General features: G+C 40.1%; 1 protein-coding gene across 1 annotated transcript in view; it reads left to right on the plus strand.

Moving 5' to 3' along the window:
- The first annotated feature begins 1,431 nt into the window (after positions 1-1,431).
- Positions 1,432-23,928, plus strand: part of Nlrp14 (NLR family pyrin domain containing 14) — a 33,765-nt gene continuing 11,268 nt past the window's right edge. Inside the window, exons 1-6 of the mRNA XM_021202374.1 lie at positions 1,432-1,470; positions 14,478-14,564; positions 14,954-16,535; positions 18,031-18,204; positions 19,827-19,991; positions 23,201-23,371. Of these exons, the coding sequence (XP_021058033.1) occupies positions 14,492-14,564; positions 14,954-16,535; positions 18,031-18,204; positions 19,827-19,991; positions 23,201-23,371 (2,165 nt within the window). The 5' untranslated portion in view covers positions 1,432-1,470; positions 14,478-14,491. The remainder of the gene's footprint in view (positions 1,471-14,477; positions 14,565-14,953; positions 16,536-18,030; positions 18,205-19,826; positions 19,992-23,200; positions 23,372-23,928) is intronic.

The following is a 23,928-nucleotide window of genomic DNA, read 5'->3' on the forward strand; positions in this document are numbered from 1 at the left end:
GCATTGAAAGAGAAAAGATGGGAGTGGAAGAAAAAGAGAGAGAAATTGCTGGAAGAATGGGTCTCAGAGATCTTGTATGCGGCCACAGAAATTGCAATTCCACAGGAGAAAAGTGGGCTGATGGGAGGGATGATGAAAGAAACACAGAACTTTCTCTTGCTTGTATTTTTTTTTTAATTTAAATGTAAAATTTCCGAAGATCTAAGGAACTAACTGGATTCTTGTACAGATTAATGAGTACAGGCACACCTAATATATCAGTTATAATTTCTACATTCTAAGGGTAAAGGGAAAACAAGCTCTCAGTCAAAAAACAAGTTAGATAAAAAAGAGAGGGAAAAAACATTTGGTTTCCTGTTTGCAATGGAAAAAGCTAAAACCCTGATCAACATAACAGACTATCAAGATAAACCTGTTGCTGCCCATCAGCCAAATGTAAGCACCTGTCATGGGGAGGGAACAATTTGAAAACCCGTAGGAAATCAGTCCACATAAATCAGGTCTTATAACTGTGGAGAACAAATCAAGAAAGGACTGTACTCAATCGACAAACCCAAAACACACACTCCACCCCCCACCAAAAGAATGGGAAAGCCCACCCCCCAAAAAAACAGAAAGCCACAAGGTAAAATAAAAACCCTAATGTAACACGTCAAGAATACAACAAACTTTGTTAACTATGAAATTATAGGGCTTTCCTATATAAGAACAGGAACAGAGTGGGTGAGGCAGCAGATTTCGTCTTTTTGCTTATAAGAAACACTTGTGTGTGGGAGCACCCTCTCAGAAGCGAAGGGGAGGGGTGATGGGATAAAGAACTCTGGGAGGGGGGTTGGGAGGAAGGGCAACATCTCAGGTATAATTAAATAAAATAGTTACTTTTTCAAAAAGACTAATAACAAACACTTGTGAAGTTGCTTTAACAAAGCAATCATAGGCAAACATATCAGAAATTACAGCTAACTGAAGATTAAAATAAGAGCTGCAGAAAATTATGGATCTTGTGTACTGAGGCGAGGCACTCGGTACCAAATTGGAAAGGCAGGATGAGAACAGCTATAGGTGAAAGGGAAAATTGTTTATTTGATGACAAAGCAAAAACGAAAAATATTTCATAGTAATATAAATCAAATTTTGTAGTCCAGTAAATACTTGTGGTCCTACACTTGTGCTGAGCACAGGAATTACTTCCTGGGTAGGAACTGCATCTAACAAGAGTTGGGAGGGCAAGACATCCAGGAGCAGAGAGCTTACCCAGACAGCCAATCAGAAGAGAGACTCGCTGGACCAGTTGAGGCCCAACTGAACCAGCCCACCAATCCCTGCTGGAAAGCCTGCTCCGCCCAAAGGCGGCCACAACAAAGAGGTCTTAAAAGCTAAAGAGTGAGCCCCTTTCTCAGCGAACCTGTGGAGGCTTCTCAGGAGTTTCTCAACGCAAGGACTTAACTTTCATCACTCACCAAACCAGAGGTATGGAAGGAGCTTCTTGGACATGTATTTTGACTGCTCTTAGGCTAGTAAGAGTTCAGTGGGAATCCTTTTGATGCCCACATTGTGCTTTCAAACTAGAAAAGGGACGTGGCCTGCACCTGAGGATGGAGAAAAGCCCAACACCTATAGCTTTAGTAGGATCCTGCGGGAATATGCAACTGTTGCATGAGTGTCTGCTGGCAATCAGAGTCAAGGTGGAATGGGAACCTAGATCTGGGGTTTGCTCCTATTTAGTGGTCTTTGCATTGAGGTAATAGTAATTCAATAGTAGCTCCTAGTCTGAGGCCCTGAATTAAAATGGTATATAGTCCTGCCCAGCAGTCCTGGGAGACCCATGCCACCCTCTCCTCTGTTCCTGGACCAGGTGCAGGTATGGTCCTTTAGTCTGATGCCTCCTGATTTTTCCTACTGTTAGCAAAATAAGCCTCTTCAGAAGTTGGCGGTCCTGGTCCTGCATGCTGCCAGGATGCCTCGCTATCAAAATTATAGAAAGCCATGTTTCGAGGCTTTGGTACTCCCACACCAATACCAACAGTGACCAGAATTGCTCTCGTTTCAGGGGTTACCAATGATTATGCTCCTCACAGGTTTATTATGGCACACATTCATTATCTCTTGGGGACCAACAGGCATTGCCCCCTTTACCATACTGCTGCTTGGTTATGCCATCCTAATGATATTAAAAAAAAAAAAAATCAGGAATAGCCAAGCGGTGGTGGCACACACCTTTAATCCCAACACTCGGGGAAACAGAAGTACGTGGATTAAGGCCATTAACCAGGTCCACAGAGCTAGTTCCAGGACAACCATGGCAACACAACGAAACCCTGTCCCAAATTACAAACAAAACAACCAAAACCAAAAATCAAGTAAGCCCATATGCATTTAATGCATTTATTTTATTTAAAAAAACTTTCTATATGTAGAGTTCATTGCACTGAATAAATTTCTAAGGAAGGTATTGATTGAAAAGTCACATTTTAAAAGTTGTCGGTAGTTTGGAGCACTCATCTTTCTAAGACTATGGCAATTAACATTTATGCTAGATTTATCTGCTTCATTTCTTATCACATGTTATTGTTTTAGGAATTTTTAAAAACTATTTTGATAATTGAGAATTGGTACCTACTGGTTTGCATTGGTTTTTGGCATCTGCTGGGATTTTTAGAGTTTGAACATTTTCTGGAATACCTGCCAGACTTGCAAGTCACCTGCTTGTGTGTAATAACTTTGTTCCTTGCTCAAGTCACCTGCTTGTGTGTAATAACTCTTTGTCCCTTGCTCAAGTCACCTGCTTGTGTGTAATAACTCTTTGTCCTTTGCTCAAGTTTGTTTTCCTGATAACCTGACTTGTTTGCTTCAAGCCTTCCTGGTGCTATAAAGCTTTTTAAAACGATAATTTAGTGTAATGGAAATGACAGAAGTGCTTATGGTCCATGTGCCATTTGCTAACTGATTAACGAGAGATGACTCCTGTAAGCCATGGCCAAGTAAAAGGATAAAGTGCCAGCACCTGAGAACTGCAGGAGCCATCTGCGTGCCCCCTCCCCTACTTCTCATCAAGGCCTCATGGACTGACTCCTCTCTAGCCCATTTAAAATATGCATTTTAAAACAGTGACAGCTTTGTGTTGATGTTTTAAAATGGGCTTATGCCCTGTCTAATCCTGTTGGATTTGACTGCTTTCATTATGAGTTTCATCTTGGTGGCTTGTTGCAAGTCCTATACTTTGATTTTTTTTTTTTTTAATACACACACACACACACACACACACACGGCGGCACCTGCCTAGCATTTGAAAGGCCCTGGTTTCAATAACTACTGGGATTTTGGTTTGGCTTGGTGTTGAGTAATTTTTACAACTGATTAATTCTGTCATAAATGAGCTTTCTTACATGTTTATCCAGAAATTCCATGGTGCTGTTATTGTTCATGTGTATTATTCTTGCATACATACTTCTGACATTTTTCTGATGATACATGTCTATAACATGTCTATAAACACTTTAGTAGTTTTGTAGAACATGATTTTAATATTTTCAACTGTTAATATTCAACAAACAGAATAATTAAGATATATTTTGTTATGTCTCCCTTTTCATTTCTGTTTTTATTAATTAGGATACTGTCTCTGGGCCCTCTAGTTAGTCTGGCTATGGATTTATCTATCTCGTTGATTTGCTCTAATTTTGTTGAAGATGTTTACTGGCCCTTTGAGTTGGGAATCTTTGCTCTCTTCTAGGCCTATTATCCTTAGGTTTGGTGTTTTAATTGTGTACTGGATTTCCTGGATGTTTTAGGTTAAGAGCTTTTTGCATTTTGCATTTTCTTTGACTGTTGTGTCAATGTTTTCTATGATATGTTCTACACCTGAGATTCTCTCTTCTATCTCTTGTATTCTGTTGGTGATGCTTGCATCTATGACTCCTGATCTCTTTCCTAGGTTTTCTAACTCCAGGGTTGTCTCCCTTTGTGATTTCTTTATTGTTTCTATTTCCATTTTTAGATCTTGGGTGGTTTTTGTTCATTTCCTTTGCCTGTTTGATTGTGTTTTCCTATAATTCTTTAAGGGATTTTGTGTTTCCTCTTTAAGGGCTTCTACCTATTGTGTTCTCCTGTATTTCTTTAAGGGAGTTATTTATGTCCTTCTTAAAGTCCTCTACCACCATCATGAGAAGGGATTTTTAGATCCAAATCTTGCTTTTCCGATGTGATGATATATCCAGGACTTGCTGTGTTGGGAGAACTGGGTTCTGATGATGCCAAGTAACCTTGATTTCTGTTATTTTTTTGCCCTTGCCTCCCGCCATTTGCCCTCACTATATCTGACTGGAGCTATATCCTTCTTGTGATCCTGGTTGTGTCAGAACTCCTCAGAGTCCAGCTGTCTCTGTGATTCTGATTCCAGGATCCTGAGGTCCTGGGTGTGTTGGAGCTCCTGGGAGTCAAGCTGCCTCTGGGACCCTGAGATCTGGTGTGACCAAGCTCCTGGGATCTTGGGATCCTGTGGTCCTGGGCATGTTAGAATGCCTGGGAGTGGAGCTTCTTCTGGGTGTTGTGGGACTGACTACGGAGCTCTCGCCCAAGATCTGGTCAGGGCACTGGCTGAAACAGGAAGGAATTTGTGCCACTGGTTGGGTGGAGTTCCTGGGTGCCTGGTTCCTGTTGGTCCCAGTTACTCCTGGTGTTGGGGCAGATGTTGTGTCCTCACCTCTAATCCTATGATCCTAGGCATGTTAGAGCACTTGGGAGTTGATCTTTCTCTGGATGTTGTGAGACTGGCTGCGGAGTTCCTGCCCAGGGTCTGCTCCGGGCACTGGCCCAGACTGGAAGGACTAGAACTTTTTTTTTTAATTACTGAGAGTTCTGGCATTCCTCTCATTTCCCTGGTCTTAGCACCTTTTCATTCCTGTTGCATATCTGCCCTAAGGAGGTTTGACTACAACAACTGAGGTGCACTTAAATTTGGGTCTCACTAACGGTTTCCAAGTGTTAGTTTTCCTATGTCCAGATCCTGTCAAAGGTATTAGATGACTGTTACCTGGCTTTAGTCTCTTCTCATCGGCAATGGAATCTCAGCCTTTCCTGTATTCTAATGGCCTTTGCAGTTTTGAGAAAGTTATTTTGTAGCATGTCCTAAAATTTGGATTTTCATGGTATTTTTCTCCATAGTTAGTTTGGGATTAAGGGATGCAAGAGGAATATCACAGTGCTTTTTTCTTTCTTTCTTACATTATACTCCCCTCCTATTCTTCCTAGTTCCTCCCTCCCCTCTCCACAGGATCCACACTCATCTTTAGTTGAGAGAGAGAGTGTGCATGTGTGTGCACACACAAGTTTCCCAGGACTATCAATGAATAGGGCATAACAAGTTGTGAGCCAGTATTAGTAGTCTGCTATCCTCATTGATTTGACTGACACTGACTTGAGATTTCTCACTCTGTACTTAGCTTCCCCACATAGTCTCCTGGGGGAGGGGGGCAGTGAACAGCTAAACAGTCAAGGTGTGTGTAGATCAGGTGGAGTTAATATCTCCCCCCTCGGGGAGGGAGGTAATGCAATAAATGTAGAAACCTCTTCTGGGGAGAGATTTGTTTCTTTTTGGACTATGTATTCAATCATTTATACCAACATAGACTTATAGCTGTTAACTTTAATTTTGAGTTTAATCTTTTGTTTGGTCACTGGGAGCTCTGTCTAGATACTATCTTTTTACAATGATAGCTTCTCCTTTTGTTCTGCTTACTGGTAGATGGTTGAATTCAAGATTTCCTGTCAGTTTGAGCAGTAAATCTGAACAGTATGGAATCTTGTTGGCAAAAACTACCCAACCTTTGTTGGCAGTAAATTGAGGGGGCAAAATAGGAGGTGATGTTTAGAGGAGGACCCTGAAGAGGTTCTGACTAGGAAGATGGAGGGCTTGTGGAAGAAAGGGGATGTTTGTTAGAGTTAGATTTTCATGTGTTTAAATGCTAATGGAAGGACCTACAGACCAAGGTGATGTGGGTGGAATCATCACTGAGTCACATTGGAGACAGGTGCTGTTGACTCAACTCAAAACGGTGGAGGCATAAACTACAGAAAAGGGTAGAGAGCTCACTCACCTAGTTACAAAAAGAGAGCCGAGTGGTCCTGGTGGCAGGAAGCTGTTTTTTCATTTTCCTTGATCAGATTCTTTAATCCCTGGGGAAAAACAGTGTCCCTTTATTGTTTCCTCATTCCCCCACACACATACTTGTATACATAAATAAGAGGCTTATTTTTATCAGATTCATCTTTAACTAGAAATATTTCTAAAATGTCATTTAAAAAACAACCCTAAAACTCTTGTTCTGAACAGTGAAGTACAGATTTGCTATGTAACTCTGGTATTATTTATCTTCCATGTAAGTTCTTCTGTCTGTATGTATTGACTTCCATTTGTTTCTTTCCCAATACCATTACCAAGAATCGAGGGAGAATTGTGAAATGTCAAGAAGTTTTAGAGAAAGTTGAATTTGGTACCTCTTACAAGATGGAGAAGGCTACAAAATGGTGCTCATGCTGAATACAAATTCAAATGAGTAGATCCCTTCATTATCTTATTCTCTCATCCCAACAGTAGCTGCCCCTCCCATCTCCCTTCACCCCCTCTCTCCCCCAAACCCACTGCTTCTGTTTCCTTCAAGAAAAAAATCAGGCTTCACAGTGATATCAGGCCAAACTTGGCACAAGAAAATGCAATTAGACTAGTTACATTACAACAATAATATAGTATAACCCCAAATATAGCAAATGGTTTTTTTTTAATTTATTTAATTTACCTCACAATCAAAGCTTCCCCTCCCTTCTGTTCTCCCAGTCCCTCCCTCTCACCTTCTACCCATCTCTCCTCCCTTTCTCCTTAGAAAAGGGGAGGCCTCCCATAGATATCCCACCTTAGCATCTCAAGATGCAGTAGGAATATGTGCATTTTCTCCTCTTGAGGCTAGACAAGGCAGCCCAGTTATGGAAAGAGATCCAAAGGCAGGTGTACTGGCTAGTTTTTTGTGTCAACTTGACTCAAGCCAGAGTTTTCACAGAGAAAGGAGCTTCAGATGAGGAAATGCCTCCATGAGATCCAGCTGCAAGGCATTTTCTTAATTAGTGATCAAGGGGGGAGGGCCCCTTGTAGGTGGTACCATCCCTGGACTGGTAGTCTTGCTTTCTATAAGAAAGCAAGCTGAGCAAGCCCGGGGAAGCAAGCCAGTAAAGAACATCCCTCCATGGCCTCTGCATCAATCAGCTCCTGCTTCCTGACCTGCTTGAGTTCCAGTCCTGACTTCCTTGGTGATGAACAGCAACGTGAAAGTGTAAGCTAAATAAACCCTTTTCTCTCCAACTTGCTTCTTGGTCATGTTTTGTCCAGGAATAGAAACCCTGACAAAGACAGCAGGCAGCAGGCAGCCCCTGCTCATGTTAGGGGTCCTATATGAAGACAAAGCTTCACATCTGTTACATATATATAGGCATCCTAAGTCCATCCCATGCATGCCTTCAGGTTGGTGGTTCAGGCTCAGTGAGCCCCTATGGGCTCCAGTTAGTGTTGACTCTGTGGGTTTTCTTGTGTCCTCCACCCCTCTGGCTCCTTTCATTCTTCCTCCTCCTCTTCACAAGATTCTCTGCCTAATATTTGGCTGTGAGTCTCTGCATCTGTTTCTGTCAGCTGCTAGGTGAAGCTTCTCAGAAGGCAGCGATCCTAGGCTTCTGCCTACAAGTATAGCAGAATATCATTAATAATGTCGGGGTGGGCTCTCTCTCATGGCATGGGTCTCAAAGTGGGCCAGTCACTAGCTATTCCTGCTCCTTTATCCCTGTACATCTTGTGGGAAGGCAAAATTGTGAGTCTAAGGTTTTGTGACAGGGTGAGTGTCCCCATCCCACCGTTGGAAGTCTTGCCTAGTTATAGGAGATGACCAATTTCAGGTTCCATATCCCCTGCTAGGAGCCTTAGCTAGGGACACACAACCCTTAAGAGTTTCCATTGTCCTAGATTTCTAGCTAGTCCCAGAGATGCCCCCTACCACCACCAATTCCAGTTCTATCAATCCCTCTCCTACCCAGTTGCCTCCCTCCATCCACCCCAATGTCTATTTTATTTCCTCTTCTCAGTGAGATTCAAGCATCCCCCATTGGGCCCTTGTAGTTTCTTAGCTTCTTTGGGTCTGTAGATGGTTGTCCTGTACTTTATGACTAATATCTACTTATTGTGGTGAGCACATATCATGTTCGTCTTTCTGCTGGATTACCTCGGTCAGGATGACCTTTTCTAGTTCCATCCATTTACCTGCAAATTCCATAATATTGTTTTTAATAGCTTAGTATTCCATTTTGTAATGAACCACATTTCTTCATTCATTCTTTGGTTGAGGGACATCTGGATTGTGTCCTGTTTCTGGCTATTACAAATAAAGCTGCTATGAACATAGTTGAGCCAGTGTCATTGTCATAGAGCATCTTTTGGGTATATGCCCACTAGTATAGCTGGGACTTGAGGTAGACCTTTTCCCAACTATCCAAGAACCTGCTAAATTGACTTCCAAAGTGGTGGTTCTAAGTTTTTACTCCCAGCAGGAATGGAGGAATGTTCCCCTTGCTCCACATCCACACAAGAATGAACTGTCCTTTGAGTTTTTTATCTTAGCTATTCTGCAGTGTGTAAGATGGAATCTCAGAGTTGTTTTGATTGCATTTTCCTGATGACTAAAGATGCTGAACATTTAAGTGTTTCTCAGCCATTGAGAATTCCATTTAGCTCTATATGCCATTTTTCAGTTGGGTTTATTTTTACTAATTTTTTTTAAAATTTGGTTTGTGAATATATAATTTCTTGTTTGTATATTTTGGATATCATGTTTTAGGACATTTTATATTGAAGTTATATGCCCCATATGGCAGTAGTTGCATGAGCCTCAGGAGGCAGAGCCAGGTAAGTTTGAGTTCAAGGCCAGCCTGGTCTACAGAGGAAGTTCCAGGACAGACAGACTGTTACACAGAGAAACCCTGCCTAAAAAATAATTAGTACTAAGAGGGATGGATCAGGTGCTCTTCCAAAGGACCTGAGTTCAATTTCCAACATCTACATGTCAGCTAACAACTGCCTGTGACTCTAGACAGACAGAACACTAATACACATAAAATAAAAAGTTTTATAGCACAAAGTAAGATCCATGTTTTAATTTTCAAAAAGGAAAGGGGCTGAGTTGGTTACCAAGTAAGGGAGGGCCCTCAGGGCACTATGATTTAGCTGGGTTTGGATAGCTATTACACTGGAAAGGCATGGGGCCCATCAATTCATTTAAGATATTGGTGGAAATGGTTTAATGGGGATTGAAGGTTAAAAGCTTGAGTGTTGTCAAGTGAAATCAAGCCTACAGTGAAAATACCAGAAGCACTTGAGTCATTGAAAGTCATAATCAAGGATGCAAAAGGCTTTTTCTAATATTTATATCAAATTACCGAGAAAATTGTGGTGTTGAGAAATAGCTTCATAAAATGTTTGTGAGGTAGTAACAGACCCACAGTGCTTATATGTGGGTTTTATTTTATCAGAAATGGCATAGGAGAAGATGGCAGCATATTCCAATTAAGTGCACTTCAAGAGTAACACCTGCTAATAGGGTTGCAACCACAATGTTTATATAAGACTGAATTCTATGTCACATGATGGGAGTAGGGGAGAAAGGGACAAAGAAACATTTATGCACACATGCCTGTTGTATGCTGGGTGACACATGAAGCATACCACATTTGATCCACATGACGGTCCTCCAAAGATGTTGCTGATGTCATTTCTTTGGAGAAGGGTAGACTGAAAGGCAGAAATATGGGTTGCCCTTCTAAATGTTTCTAATTGGAAAGTGGCAGAGCTAGGAATAAATCCTGAAAAACCGGAAGTATAATCGGGTACAATATAGTCAAGGCTGATTGACTGATTTTTAGAAAAGCATTCTTCCTTTTACTGAAAATATTTTTTACATCATATGTCTTGATTGTGGTTTTCCCTGCCTCTACTACTCTAGTTCCTTCCTACCTCCCTTGTCTCCAGATCCATCCCCTTTTCTCGTTTGAAAACAAACAGGCTTGAAGAAACAACCATGTATAATAAAACAAAAGCTAACACTTTTGAACAGGACAAAGCAAACCAGAAGTAAAAGATCCCAAGAAAAGGCACATGAAACAGATATTGATGCAGAGACCTCCTTCATACTCGGGACTTGCCACTCTCTCCACATCTATACAATATAGTACTTAAAATTCTAGCTAGAGCAACAAGAGAACTAAAGGAGATCAAGGGGACACAAATTGGAAAGGAAGTCAAAGTATCTCTGTTCACAGATAATATGATAGTATACATAAATGACCTCCAGAATTCTAACAGAACTTCTGCAGCTGATAAACACCTTCAGTAAAGTGGATGGGTACAAAATCAACTCAGAAAATCAGGAGCCCTCCTTTGTATAAATGATCAACTGGCCGAGAAAGAAATTAGGAAAACACCCTTCACAATAGTCATAAATAATATAAAATATCTTAATGTAACTCTAACCAAGCAAGTGAAAGACCTGTATGACCGTGTATCTGATTTTATGTTGAGGTCTTTGGTCCATTTGGAGTTGTCTTGTGCAGAGTGCTATGTGTGAATCAATTTGCATTCTTCTACATACAGACATCCAGTTTGACCTGTACCATTTGTCGATAGATATCTTTTTTCCCAGTGTATTTATGGCATCTTTGTCAAAAAATCAGATGTCCATTGGTGTGTGGATTTATGTGGGTCTGATTCCACTCGTCAGCATGTCTGTTTTTGTGCCAATACTATGCTATTTTTATTACTATAGTTCTATAACACAACTTGAAATCAGGAATGATGATACTGTAGCAGTTCTCTTACTTTTCAGCTATCCAGGGGTTTGGGTTTTGTTGTTTGGTTGGTTGTTTGGTTAGTTGAGGTGTGTGTGTGTTTCCATATAAAGATGAAAATTGTCCTTTTAAAACCTGTAAAGAATTGTGTCAGAAATTTGCTTGGGATTGCACTGAATTTGTAGATTGCTTTTGGTGGAATGGCTGTTTTTGCTATGTTAATCTTACTGATCCATAAGCATGGGAGATCTTTCCAATTTCTGAGATCTTCAATGTCTTTCTTCAAAGACTTTAAGTTTTATCATACAAGTCTTTTACTTGCTTGATTAGATTCAGCCCAAGTTATTTTGTATTTGTGGGTGTTGTCAAAGATGTTTTCCCTGATGTCTGCCTCAGTCCACCACTTGTCATGTTAACATAGGAAAACTACAGATTTGTGACTTAATTTTGTAATCTGTTTACTTTGCTGAAACTGCTCATTGGCTGTAGGAGTTTCCAGTGGAATTTATAGGATCATTGATGTATATACTATTGTATCATCAGTAAATGAATATACTTTGACTTTGTCCTTTTCCAATTTGTTACCCTTGTTGTCTAGTTAAGACTTGAGGTACTATATTGAAAAAGGTATATACAGAGAGGACAATCTTGTCTTGTCTCTGATTTTAGTGGATTTGCTTTGAGTTTCTCTCCAACATCATTGGCTATGGGCTTGCTATCTTTATTGTGTGTGCATTGTATCCCTAACCTCTCCAGGACTTTTATTGTGAGGGAATGTTGGATTTTGTCCAAGGCCTTTTCTGCATGTAGTGAGATCTTATAGATTTGTTCCAGGTTTGTTATATGATGAATTACATTTATTAATTTACTTATGTTGATCCATCCCTGCATCTCTGGTATGAAGACTGCTTTATGATACTGATCTTTTGATGATCTTGGATTTGGTTTGCAAATACTTAGGATTTTTGCATCTACGTTCATAAGGAAAATTGATCTGTAATTCTCTATTAGATCTTTATGGAGTTTGGATATCAGGCTACTGTGGCCTCATAAAAACGAATTGGGCAATGTTCCCTCTATTTTTATTTTGTGGAATGATTTGAGAAGTATTGACATTAACTCTTTGAAAGTCTGGTAGAATTCCAAGCTAAAACCATCTGGTTCTGAGTTTTTGTTTCGTTTGTTTGATTTTTGGGTAGAATTTTTATGACTGGTTTTGTTTCACTAGGGATTATGGACCTGTTTAAATTGTTTGTCTGACCCAGATTTACCTCCATAGGCGCTGTGTATCAAATATCCATTTCTTTTAGATTTTCCAATTTTGTGAGGTACTGCTTTTTAAAGTATTACCTTATGGTTTTCTCTTTCCTCGATGTATGTTGTTAATAGTCCCCTTTTCATCTCTAATTCAGTTAATTTGGATATTCTTTTTGCCTTTTAATTTGCATAAGGGCTTGTTAATATTGTGATTTTTCTCAAAGAACCAACTCTTTGTTTCATTGATTCTTTGTGTTGCTTTTCGATTCTATTTTATTGATTTCAACTCTGATTTTCATTATTTCTTGCCATCTTCTCCTTTTGGGTGTGATTTCTTTTTTTGTTCTAGAGCTTTTAGGTATACTGTTACTAGTATGAGATTTCTCCAATTTTTTATGTAAGGACTTAATGCTATGAACTTGCCTCTTAGAACAATCTACATTGTGTCTCATAATTTTGGATATGTTGTATATTTTTCATTCAATTCTAGAAAGTCTCTCTAATTTCTTAATTTCTGTTTTGACCCATTCTTCATTCAGTAGTGAATTGTTTAGTTTCCAATTAAGATTAACATAGCAAAAACAGCCTTTCTACTAAAAGCAATCTACAAATTCAGTGCAATCCCAAGCAAATTTCTGACATCATTCTTTACAGGTTTTAAAAGGACAATTTTCATCTTCATATGGAAATAAACACCAACTAACCAACTAAACAATTCACTACTGAATGAAGCGTCTGGAAACTTTCTGGTTTCGATTGTTGTTGATATTTAGCTTTAAGCCATGGTTGTCACATAGGACCCAGGGTGTTATTTCACATTTCTTGTATGTGCTGAGACTTGCTTTGTGTCTTTAGTATGTGGCCAGTTTAGGAGAAAGTTTCATGAGGTGCTATTGGCAATAGTGGGGAATTGAAGTGTCCAGGAGTGTGTAAGCTTAAATCAATATGTGATTTAAGTTTAGTAGTGTTTCTTTTACAAATTTGGGTGCTCTTAAGTATCTTGAGAATAGATGTTTAGACTAGCAATGTCCTCTTGGTGAATTTTTTCTTTGTATTTGTAGTATCCTTTCATATCTCTTCTGATTAGTTTTGAAGTCTATTTTGTCAAATATTAAAATAGCTGTATCAGTTTGCTTCTTTTGGCCATTTACTAGGTGATCTCTATCCTTGATGTTAAGGTGTGTTTCTTGGTTGCAGCAGGAGGATAGACCATGGTTGGTTTGTTTGGTATTCCTGTTATCTGTCCTGTCTTTCGTGTGTGTGTGGGGGGGGGGTCAGTCATATGGAGGGTGGCTGTCTGTTGAGGGGTGTTCATCTGTTGGGGGAGGGAGGTGTGTCTGTCATGAGGGGTGCTCTCCATCTGTCATAGGGAGATGGGTCTCCATCTGTTTTGTCATAGGGGAGTGAGTCTCTGTCATGGTGATGTGTCTGTGTGTGTGTGTGTGTGTGTGTGTGTGTGTGTGTGTGTGTGTGTGTGTGTAGGAGTTGGTTTCTGTCTCTGTGTGTCTGGGGTGGGTCTCTGTATTTCTCTCTCTGGGGGGGTAAGTCTCTCTTTGTGTCTGAGGGTGGATCTGTGTATGTGCGTATCTGGGGGTGGGTCTCTGATTCTCTGTGTCTCCCGCCTCTGTCTGTCTCTCTTGCCTCTGTCTGTCTCTCTTGCCTCTGTCTGTCTGTCTCTCTTGCCTCTGTCTGTCTNTCTCTCTTGCCTCTGTCTGTCTGTCTCTCTTGCCTCTGTCTGTCTGTCTCTCTTGCCTCTGTCTGTCTGTCTCTCTTGCCTCTGTCTGTCTCTCCTGCCTCTGTCTGTCTCTCCTGCCTCTTTCTGTGTGTGTGTGTGTGTGTGTGTGTGTGTGTGTGTGTGTGTGTGTGACTCTCTCTCTGACATTTAGTTTACATGGTCAAGGGACAGAAAGGGAAAAGAGGAGAAGAGCATGACAGAGCAAGGAGAACAGACTTAAAGGCCCATGTAAGATTATGGGAAAGTGACCCTGGGAGCCATTCCCCTAGTTGGGTCTGCGGTAGCAGAGATGTAATAATAGATTTTAAGATGTTAACTCAGGAATACTGGAGGGCAGTGTGTGCTATCCAGGGAGGTTTAGAAGTTGCCAACCATTGAGTTAATCAAGGCATATCTAAATTAGCTTTGTGTGTGTGTGTGTGTCCTTCATTCGTGAATCCAGAGCACTTGGGCAGGTACAGGGTGAGCAGAGAGCCAAAGTGGTTTTAACTAATTTACTGCTACACCCAGATAGTCATAGAATCACAACTCAGAACAATTCTGGCCCCATTTTAACCATTACTAAAGCTCTATTTCTGGTAAATCTCATGATCCTCTTGGAACCTTATTTCAGGAACACCAAAGACCATGAAGACAGAGGATGATGAGATGGAATATGAAGCTTCTAAACAGGAAATATCATCTGAGGACAAAGACTTTGGTCAGTTTTTGTATATTTTTTTAACTTTATTATGGCAGGGTTAGTTTCTAAGGACCATTATTCAGTTGAACAGTTTACTTTCAATGTACCACTGTTATCAGTCATTCAAAGTCAATAGAACTGGAGTTAGACCCAAAACCATATTGACTTGGGATTTCAAGAATACAGTATTTAGAAATGCCTAGTCAACAGTTAACCTAGAGATCTAAAGAAAGAGCTAAGTAGTTAGGAACACTTGCTGCTCTTACAGAAGGACCTGGGTTCAATTCCTGATACCTATATGAACAGAGAAGGGGATGGGTGGGCAGTGAGAATCTTAACATTGAAATTAAAGAAAAATTGTTTTGATCGTGTGTGTCTTTGGTTCTTTTTCATTCTAACTGACTTAGATGATGGAATAGACTACAGAACTGTAATAAAGGAAAAAATTTTTACTATGTGGTATAAGACCTCTTCGCCTGGAGAATTTGCAACTTTAAATTGTATAATAACACACAAAGACCAAAATCTGCTGCAGCATATATTTGATGAGGATATCCAAGCTTCCAAGGCTCCACAAACAATAGTCCTTCAAGGAGCTGCTGGAATTGGGAAGACAACATTGTTGAAAAAGGCAATCTTAGAATGGGCAGATGGCAATCTCTATCAGCAGTTTACCCATGTATTTTATCTCAGTGGGAGAGAGATTAGCCAAGTGAAGGAGAAAAGCTTTGCTCAGTTAATATCAAAGTACTGGCCTAGCAGCGAGGGCCCCATTGAACAGGTCCTGTCTAAACCCAGCAGTCTCCTCTTTATAATCGATAGTTTTGAAGAACTGGATTTCTCCTTTGAAGAGCCAGAGTTTGCACTGTGTAAAGATTGGACCCAGAATTCCCCAGTGTCTTTTCTCATTAGTAGTTTGCTGAGGAAAGTGATGCTTCCCGAGTCATACTTACTAGTAGCAACAAGATCCACAGCTTGGAAGCGACTAGTGCCTTTGCTGCAAAAACCTCATCGTGTAAAGCTGTCAGGGCTGTCTAAACATGCAAGGATGGACTATATTCACCATTTGTTGAAAGATAAGACATGGGCTATGAGTGCAATTTATTCAATAAGAATGAATTGGAGGCTTTTCTACATGTGCCACGTGTGCCATGTGTGCCAGATGATCTGTACTGTTCTCAAGGAGCAAGTGGAGAAAGGTGGCAGTGTTGAAAAGATCTGCCAAGCCAGCACAGCTCTGTTCACATACTATATCTGCAGCCTATTCCCACGCATACCTGTGGGCTGTGTTACTCTGCCCAATGAAACACTGTTGAGGAGCCTCTGCAAGGCTGCTGTTGAAGGCATTTGGAGTATGAAGCATGTGCTCTACCAGCAAAATCTCCGAAAGCACGAGTTAACCAGAGAGGACATTTTGCTTTTCTTGGATGCAAAGGTTCTTCAGCAGGACGCTGAGTATGAAAACTGCTACATGTTCACTCACCTCCACGTTCAGGAGTTTTTTGCAGCTCTTTTTTACTTGCTGAGAGAGAATTTGGAAGAAAAAGACTATCCCTCTGAACCTTTCGAAAACTTGTATCTGTTGCTTGAAAGCAACCACATTCATGACCCTCATTTGGAACAGATGAAATGCTTTTTGTTTGGTCTACTAAATAAAGACAGAGTACGACAACTGGAGGAAACTTTCAACCTTACAATATCCATGGAGGTAAGAGAAGAGTTACTTGCATGTCTGGAAGCACTAGAAAAGGACGACTCGTCTCTATCCCAGCTGAGATTTCAAGACTTGCTTCACTGTATATATGAGACTCAAGATGAAGAATTCATCACTCAGGCACTGATGTATTTCCAAAAGATTATCGTGAGGGTTGATGAAGAACCCCAGTTGCGTATATATTCATTCTGTCTTAAGCACTGCCACACTCTAGAGACTATGAGACTGACAGCAAGGGCAGACTTGAAAAATATGTTGGACACAGCTGAAATGTGGTAAGTGTTTACTAGTAATGAAGGAATTAGATTTTACAGAAGAAAACATTACTTAGCTACTGTATGGAAGTTATGTTTAGATAATCCGTCTAGAAATCTCTTGCCGAGGCATATACACAGGTTGTCTCTGTCCTTTCTTCTACACTTTGCTGTTCCATGTGTGAGTTTACCCTTTCCCTTTCATGAAGTTGTCTTTTTGATCCTAAATCTGTGAGAAGATAATAATGGACTATAAAATTTCTAAATTTAACTAAAAGTAAAAGCTTATTATGTGGCATACAGTTCTATGGTAAATAAGATGCTTAACATATTATCCAATTTAATTCTGGTGCCAGGGGAATTGTGAACTCTTAGGAATCATGTTACAATTCCTAAAATTCCAAAACTGAGACATACAGGTGTCAGTCTAGAAAACGGATAATTGATTCAAACATAAATTAAACAATAGCTATTATGCACTGATTGTTGCTCATGTAGCTGCCAATTGTCACAGCTTATTAGATGTGACAAGTTTAATGACCATTATCCCTGGCTCACCATATGTCTAAGGTGTTTGTAAATAGGAAGCTCTTGAATGGTTTCCACAAATTAAGATCTCCATAGCTCACCACTGTGCAGTTAATCATTTATTAAGTTTCCCTTCCCCAAGGTTGGGACTCAAAACCCCAACATCTTAAAACATACTAGATAAATACCATTAATCAACACCTAGCCTCATTCATTTCAATTTCATTACAATACAAAGGACTAAGGAGAAATCAATTGGTAAAGCATCTACCTTAAACATTAAGACATTTTACCACCTAAAACCACATTGCAAAGTGACATGCATGTGTAATCACGGTGCAACATGGATGTATAATCACAGTACTAGGGAGGACAGACTCAAGCAGATTACTGGAACTCATTAGCCAGCTAGCCTAGCATATTTGTCTTTTTCTAGGCCAGTGAGGAAACCTTGTCTCATAAACAAAATACTCCACTGGAGGAACAACACCTGAGATTGTCTTCTGGTGTCTACAGGAGTGCATACACTGGCACATATACCTACAAGAAAGCAGATACATAAGCTTGGATGTAGTTGATCACACCTTTAATCTCAGCACTACAGAGGCAGATCTGTTTGAGGTCAGCTTGGTCTACATATCAAGTTCTAGACTAGTTGGGATAGATACACAAGGAGACTCTAACTCAAAATTTTAAGAAAAAAACATACACACAGATAATGTAGGTCAGACTTCACCACCACCACCACCCCCGAGTTTCTTGCTACCAAGTGAATGAAGTCTGTAGTTTTTATTTCATATGTGTTAATGGAAATGGATGAGAATGGATAAGGGGGTGGGATTGGGTAAATAAAGTCTTGGGCCAGCCAGAGAAGGTGTCTGGTGGACTGTCCATAGCAAAGATGTTCCTAATGTTCCTTCATAGCATAATTTTATCCAATAGCATCTTCTAAGGCAAAAGTGACTCACTCTTTTTTTCAATTATGCAGCCTTGAGGGTGCTGCTGCTCGAATCATTCACTACTGGCAAGATCTGTTTTCTGTGCTTCATACAAATGAGTCCCTGATAGAAATGGATCTGTATGAAAGCAGAATTGATAAATCATTGATGAAAATTTTAAATGAAGAATTAAGTCACCCAAGGTGTAACCTAAAAAAACTAATGTAAGTCTTGCATGGGGGAGTGAGGAGGCTGGTATTTTGAGACTTTCTCTGTATAGCCCTGGAACTCATTCTGTAAATCAGACTGGCCTCAAACTCAAGAGACCACCTACCTCTGCCTCCAGAGTGGGGCAATTAAAGGCGTACCTTACCCCACTATCTGACACATGAGAAATTTTAATAGGGGTTTTCCACCATCTTTCTTTGTCTTACCTTCTATTTACTTGTTAGGGGAAAACAGTAGCAAAAAGAAACTATCATATGACACACAAAGGCTTTTTTGTCAATGAGGGATGGTAGTGGACCCATAACTCTTGTTGCCTAGTGACCTAGATCCATTTGAGTATGTATAATTGTTCGCCCAAGGCCAAAATCATGAAATGTTCTAAAAATATTTTTTCTTCATAAGTGATGAAGTGATGTGTGATTGTACTTACAATCACTGTACAAAATATTCTAACAGAGAAAAATGGAGATGCCTGGGGATATGGGAATATGAGTTCATTTGTTCTCGGAAAGATGCAATGGTTGTAGTAGCAGTCAGCATGTGGTTTTGAGGCTCAATTAAGAATTTTCTAGCTTCCTCTAGAATCTCATTTTTTGAGAACTCCGGTGTCATATTTTAAGCATATCTAAGCCTATAGATAAGGAGAGGCCATTGGGTGTATGAGTCCTTTTTACTCATCTCTGAGCATCTCCCTCACATTGTCTTTCCCCAAATGTCACTGGTGTAAATATAAATAATTGATGCTACCTTTTGGGTAGTTTCTTATAAAACAGAAGGATCCCACTAAGGGATGATACCATGGTGACTGTTCTCAATTAGGCTTCTTGATGGTAAGCCGTTTTTTCCCCTGAAAACAAAATTGCTTCTAATATACTTACAGAATGACTTGGTTAGCTGTATAAATGGGCAAAAGTACTTTCTTGGGGGCACTAAGCTAGGGAGAGAGGGAATGGAGGAAGACTGCTGGGTAATGAGCTGGAAAGGAGGGAAGTGGTTTCCAGGGGGTTACTAGTTAAGGTGAAGTATGGACAGATGGGATTCTAGTCTATGAGAGGCACTGCAGAAAAATCAAGTATATTAAATAAAAATGCATTTAGGAGGAAGTAAAGAAAAATCAAGAGATGAAATTTTTTATTTATCTATACTACCTCTGTATACTTAAGCGCTCAGAATGATGGCATATCTGCAACAGTATATGTTGCTAATGATAGACATGTGATAGATGATTTTGTGTATTTACTTTTGATTATAGAAAGGATTTAAGTGTTGTAAGTTGATGTTGTCATCACAGAATTTGGAGTGACTAGGATAATTGTGGTAGTCATTCCTAAAAGTTGAGAGGCTAACTTCCCTGATGTAAATGGAAATGAAAATCTTTCTATCCCCAGTAATGTCAAATCGAGAGTGTCAGTTGTCAGGCTACAAACCCAAAGCTATGCGGTAGCCCTGGTGGTGGTGGTTGGTGGGGATGTTAGCAGTTCTCTGAAACTCTTGTTTGGAGCTTTACCCTGGAGTATGAGAAACCCAGAGTCAGAAAAGAGATGAGAATAAGAATTGAATATGATGAAACTATGGGTGGAGATGATTAATAATCATTCTGTATATATTTCTTTTGAAGGTTCAGAGCTGTCGATTTCCTGAATAGCTGTCAGGATTTTACTTTCTTGGCTTCCAACAAGAAGGTGACACATCTTGACCTGAAAGAAACTGATTTAGGAGACAATGGACTAAAGACCTTATGTGAAGCCTTGAAATGCCAAGGATGTAAATTACGGGTGCTGAGGTAAGCTTGAGTTTTCATTATAACTTGGACTTGTGTCTGCCCAGTAGACACTTGAAGTCTGAACTTGGTGTTCCCAGGGCTGTATAGTAGAAGTCTACTTTTCCAGTTCATCCCCTACCCCAGGAAGACTACTCACTTCTCTCATTCCCCATGAAGCACTTTTCATTGTATATTTGTGTCCTTTATCTTTCAAATGAAGAGAGGGAATAGACCAAGAATTAATGAACATTTAACACTTTTCTTATTTCAGTTCTGGCATATATTGTGTCTTTGATTAATGATAACAGGAACCAGTGTTAGAGAAAGCTCCATTGTACTTGATTATTGATAACAAATCCCTACCTTCTTCAACTGTGGCTCAGAGCCAACCCTGGAAGGCTGAGAAAGAACAGTGTGGCAACTGTCAACTGTCAAGGTGTATGCTCACTGTCATGTACTGTTCCTCTTACTGCTGGCCCTCCAGTTGATGCTCTTTAGGAATAAGGAGAACCTTAGCCATCATACTTAGTTTGCACATTGGATGATAGCCTTTAAGAAAACTTATTGTCTAGTGAAAGTCAGTTAAGTCAGTTTCTCTCATGCACAAAAACAGAAAAATAGATTCATCTTAGAAATTTTTATAATCCCTGGACAGTTCTGTGAGTCAAGACTGAATCTTAATGCATGAAGGGCCAAGGTAAGTAACTTCCCACAAATAAAACTTACAGTCCAGGTACTTGAAACATAGCAAAACCTGGCATAAGGGCTTTTGAAAATAGGAAGGTGAATGCTGTGACCACTGGGTTTTTATTTTTTTTAAGTCTTAACCAGGTTTTTAAAAATGAAATTCACTTAGCATAGGTTTTAAAAGATGAAATTTACTTAACACATAGTGTCTCAAAGAGTTGATGGGCAAGTCTTGAGTATGGTTGAGAATGGGTCAAGTTGAGACAGAAACTTAACTACTAGGCAAGTAGATTTAGGATTAAACCTGTATTATCTGAAGTCACATGAGACAGATGTCACTGGTTCTTATGACTGAAAATAAAATACCAATAACAAAACAAAGAAAATATCCACACTGCTATTTGGTAGGGAAGATGTTTTCTTACAGTGTAATCTCTGGATTTAAAACAAAAGCTTTGGCACTGGAAGTGGCAGGATGTAAGACCCCTTTTCTGTTGAGATTCGAATAATGCATTCTACTGAAGATACTCAACGTAGGTTTATATAGTAGACTGCTGAGCTGGAGACGCTAGATGTGACTTGACTTAGAGCCAGCAGTGACTGTTCTGTCAGGAGTTAATCAAGTTTGCAGTGATCCTACATTATGGAAGACTGGTTGTTTTCTTAATGTGTGGCCATATGTGTGTTATAATCTCTAATCTTGTAGGCCTCCTAAATTATTTTATGTGAGATATCCAACTTCTATTTGCGTTAGATCTCATTATATTTGGACAGTATTAATGTCCTTATTAATCTGGTTTGTGCATAGATCATGCTGAGCTGAACTCTTTAGAGGTGCATTTTGATATTTTACTTTCTGGTTTTACATGATAGGAGTCATGAAAGTGTTGGAAAGCAGAACTTTCCGGGCTTATCTGCTAACTTGGGTCCCTTATCATAAGAATTTTGCAAATATAAGACTAAAATGTACTAGAAAAGTTTAAATTATAGATTTCAGATATTTTGTACCTGACATATTGAAAAGGTACATTACCATTTTTCTTGGGGATATTTCACTTTAATTTTATAAATTTTATCTTAATGGGAAAGATGTATTGTCCTTCTCTTGGTGGGTGTTTTTAACCATTGCATGTTGTGGAATAGGAATATGAATGGGAAGCCTAGGGTAGATGCGTGCATATTATTAATCGGAGAAGAAGTGACTCTGAGAGGCAAGGCCATCATGGCCTACATGGTAGAGTACTCTAGGCCAACCAAAGTTACAGAGCAAGTCCTTCTCTTTCCCCTCTCTTCTCTCCCCCATACCTACCTGGCAACACACTATGCCTCTGCCCACCCACTCCATGCTGAGATGGACTGAAGCTTTTGAAACCATGAACAAGAGAAATCTTAGGCCACTTAGTTGCTTGTTTATTTTGTCACAGTGACAAAAGTCAGGATGACACTGAACTGCTCCTGTTCCTACTAATACAAACCTGACTTGTGATAAAGGGAATCTAGTGACTCGGTTAAAAAAGATTACTTTAAAGGCTAGGCCTTGCTTAAAAAAAAAAAAAAAAAAAAAAAAAAACAATAGAGTATGCCTGGAATGTCCTATCACCTGACTCTTACACATGCTGTGCACACAGCCTATGTCACCTCTGCATAAGCCTCTCTGCACGTATTTAGAAGGACACCACATGCACTTTCTGTTTCACTCTCATTTTAGACGCAATTTTATTGGCTTCTCATTCTTTTTATAATGTGGAAGTGGGGATCGAACCCACGGCTTTGTGCATGCTAGGAAAAGCACTCTGCCAACTAAGCAATAACACCTTTTTTTTATTTTTTTCTTCATTTTTTTTTCTTTTATTGGATAGTTTTTTTACATTTCAAATGTCTTCCCCTTTCCAGGTCTCCCCTATGGAAACTCCCAACCCAACCCACCCCCCACCCCCGCCTCTATGAGAGTGCTCTCTCACCCACTCCCACCTTTCCACCCTGGCATTATTCTAACTCTGTAGAAGCTCGCTAAAGATGTATAGACTTGGGTCTGACTAACCTTACTGGGTAAAGTTTCTTTTAATTTACCAAGTGCTTTAACAATAAAAAATTTCAATATTAAAGCAAAATTAGGTTCTTTAGAAAATGTGAGTTGACTGGAGAATAAAAACCCATGGGAGACATAGATTTGGCACTTGACGTGTGGTTCATCTTTGTTCTACAAATCGGTGTACAACATCAACATCACAGCTCTCCTCTGTCCAACTTCTCATTGTAGGTACCGGCAACCCCTTTCCTCATTGTGAAAAAAATACCACTTAATGGATTTAAAACTGTAGTCATTCATATTTTTGAAAGACATTGGGATTTTCCAACCTGATAGAGAACTAAGTGGGATTTTTCAACCTGATAGAGAACTAAGTGGGACTACAGAAGAAGCATCTATTAAATATTTTGGTTTATGAAAGGAAGCTGAATTTTCCTGCCCCCCCCCCATGCTGCGTGAACAGTGGTTCCAATTCTCTGAAATGTCATTTCCCCTTTTGTGTGTTGCTTTTCAGGTTGGCATCCTGCGATCTGAATGTAGCCCGTTGTCAAAAGCTATCCAATGCTCTCCAAACCAATAGGAGCCTGGTATTTCTGAATCTGTCCCTCAACAATTTATCAAATGATGGAGTAAAGTCATTGTGTGAGGTCTTAGAAAATCCAAACTGTCCTCTAGAGAGACTGGCGTGAGTCAATATGCTTATACCTTATGAACTGGATAGGAATAATGTGTGGGTTAACATAGCTGGGTTAGAACCTTGAACATGGTAAGCATCTAATAACACTAAGGTATATGGCCAGATGTCCCCTTCTCCCAAGTTTGTCTCTGTGTCTCTGTCTCTGTGTCTGTCTTTCAGTCTGGTTCTAGCTCAGTGTATATGGGCCTCTGTCACTATCTGTGGGGGGAGGAGGAGGCCTGTGAGGGGGGGTCTGTCTATTGGGGGGGGTGTCTCTGGATTCTGTCTGGGTATGTCGATGGGGTGGGAGTATGTGTGGCTGGGGGGGTGGTCTGAGTGGAGGGTAGGGCCTGTGTCTGGGGTGTCTGGGTGTAGGAGGTGTTTGGGAGTTATGGTGTGTGTCTGTGTCTGGGGGTAGAAATAGGGGGGGTGTTGGGGGATGGGGTGGGTGGGGGTATGTGTCTGTGGGAGGGTGGGAGTCTCAGTAGGTGTGGGTCTCTCCCCCCTCTCTCCCTCCCCTCTCTCCCTCCCCTCTCTCCCTCCCCTCTCTCCCTCCCCTCTCTCCC

This window comes from Mus pahari, chromosome 1 (assembly GCF_900095145.1).
Source record: "Mus pahari chromosome 1, PAHARI_EIJ_v1.1, whole genome shotgun sequence".
Taxonomy (NCBI): domain Eukaryota; kingdom Metazoa; phylum Chordata; class Mammalia; order Rodentia; family Muridae; genus Mus; species Mus pahari.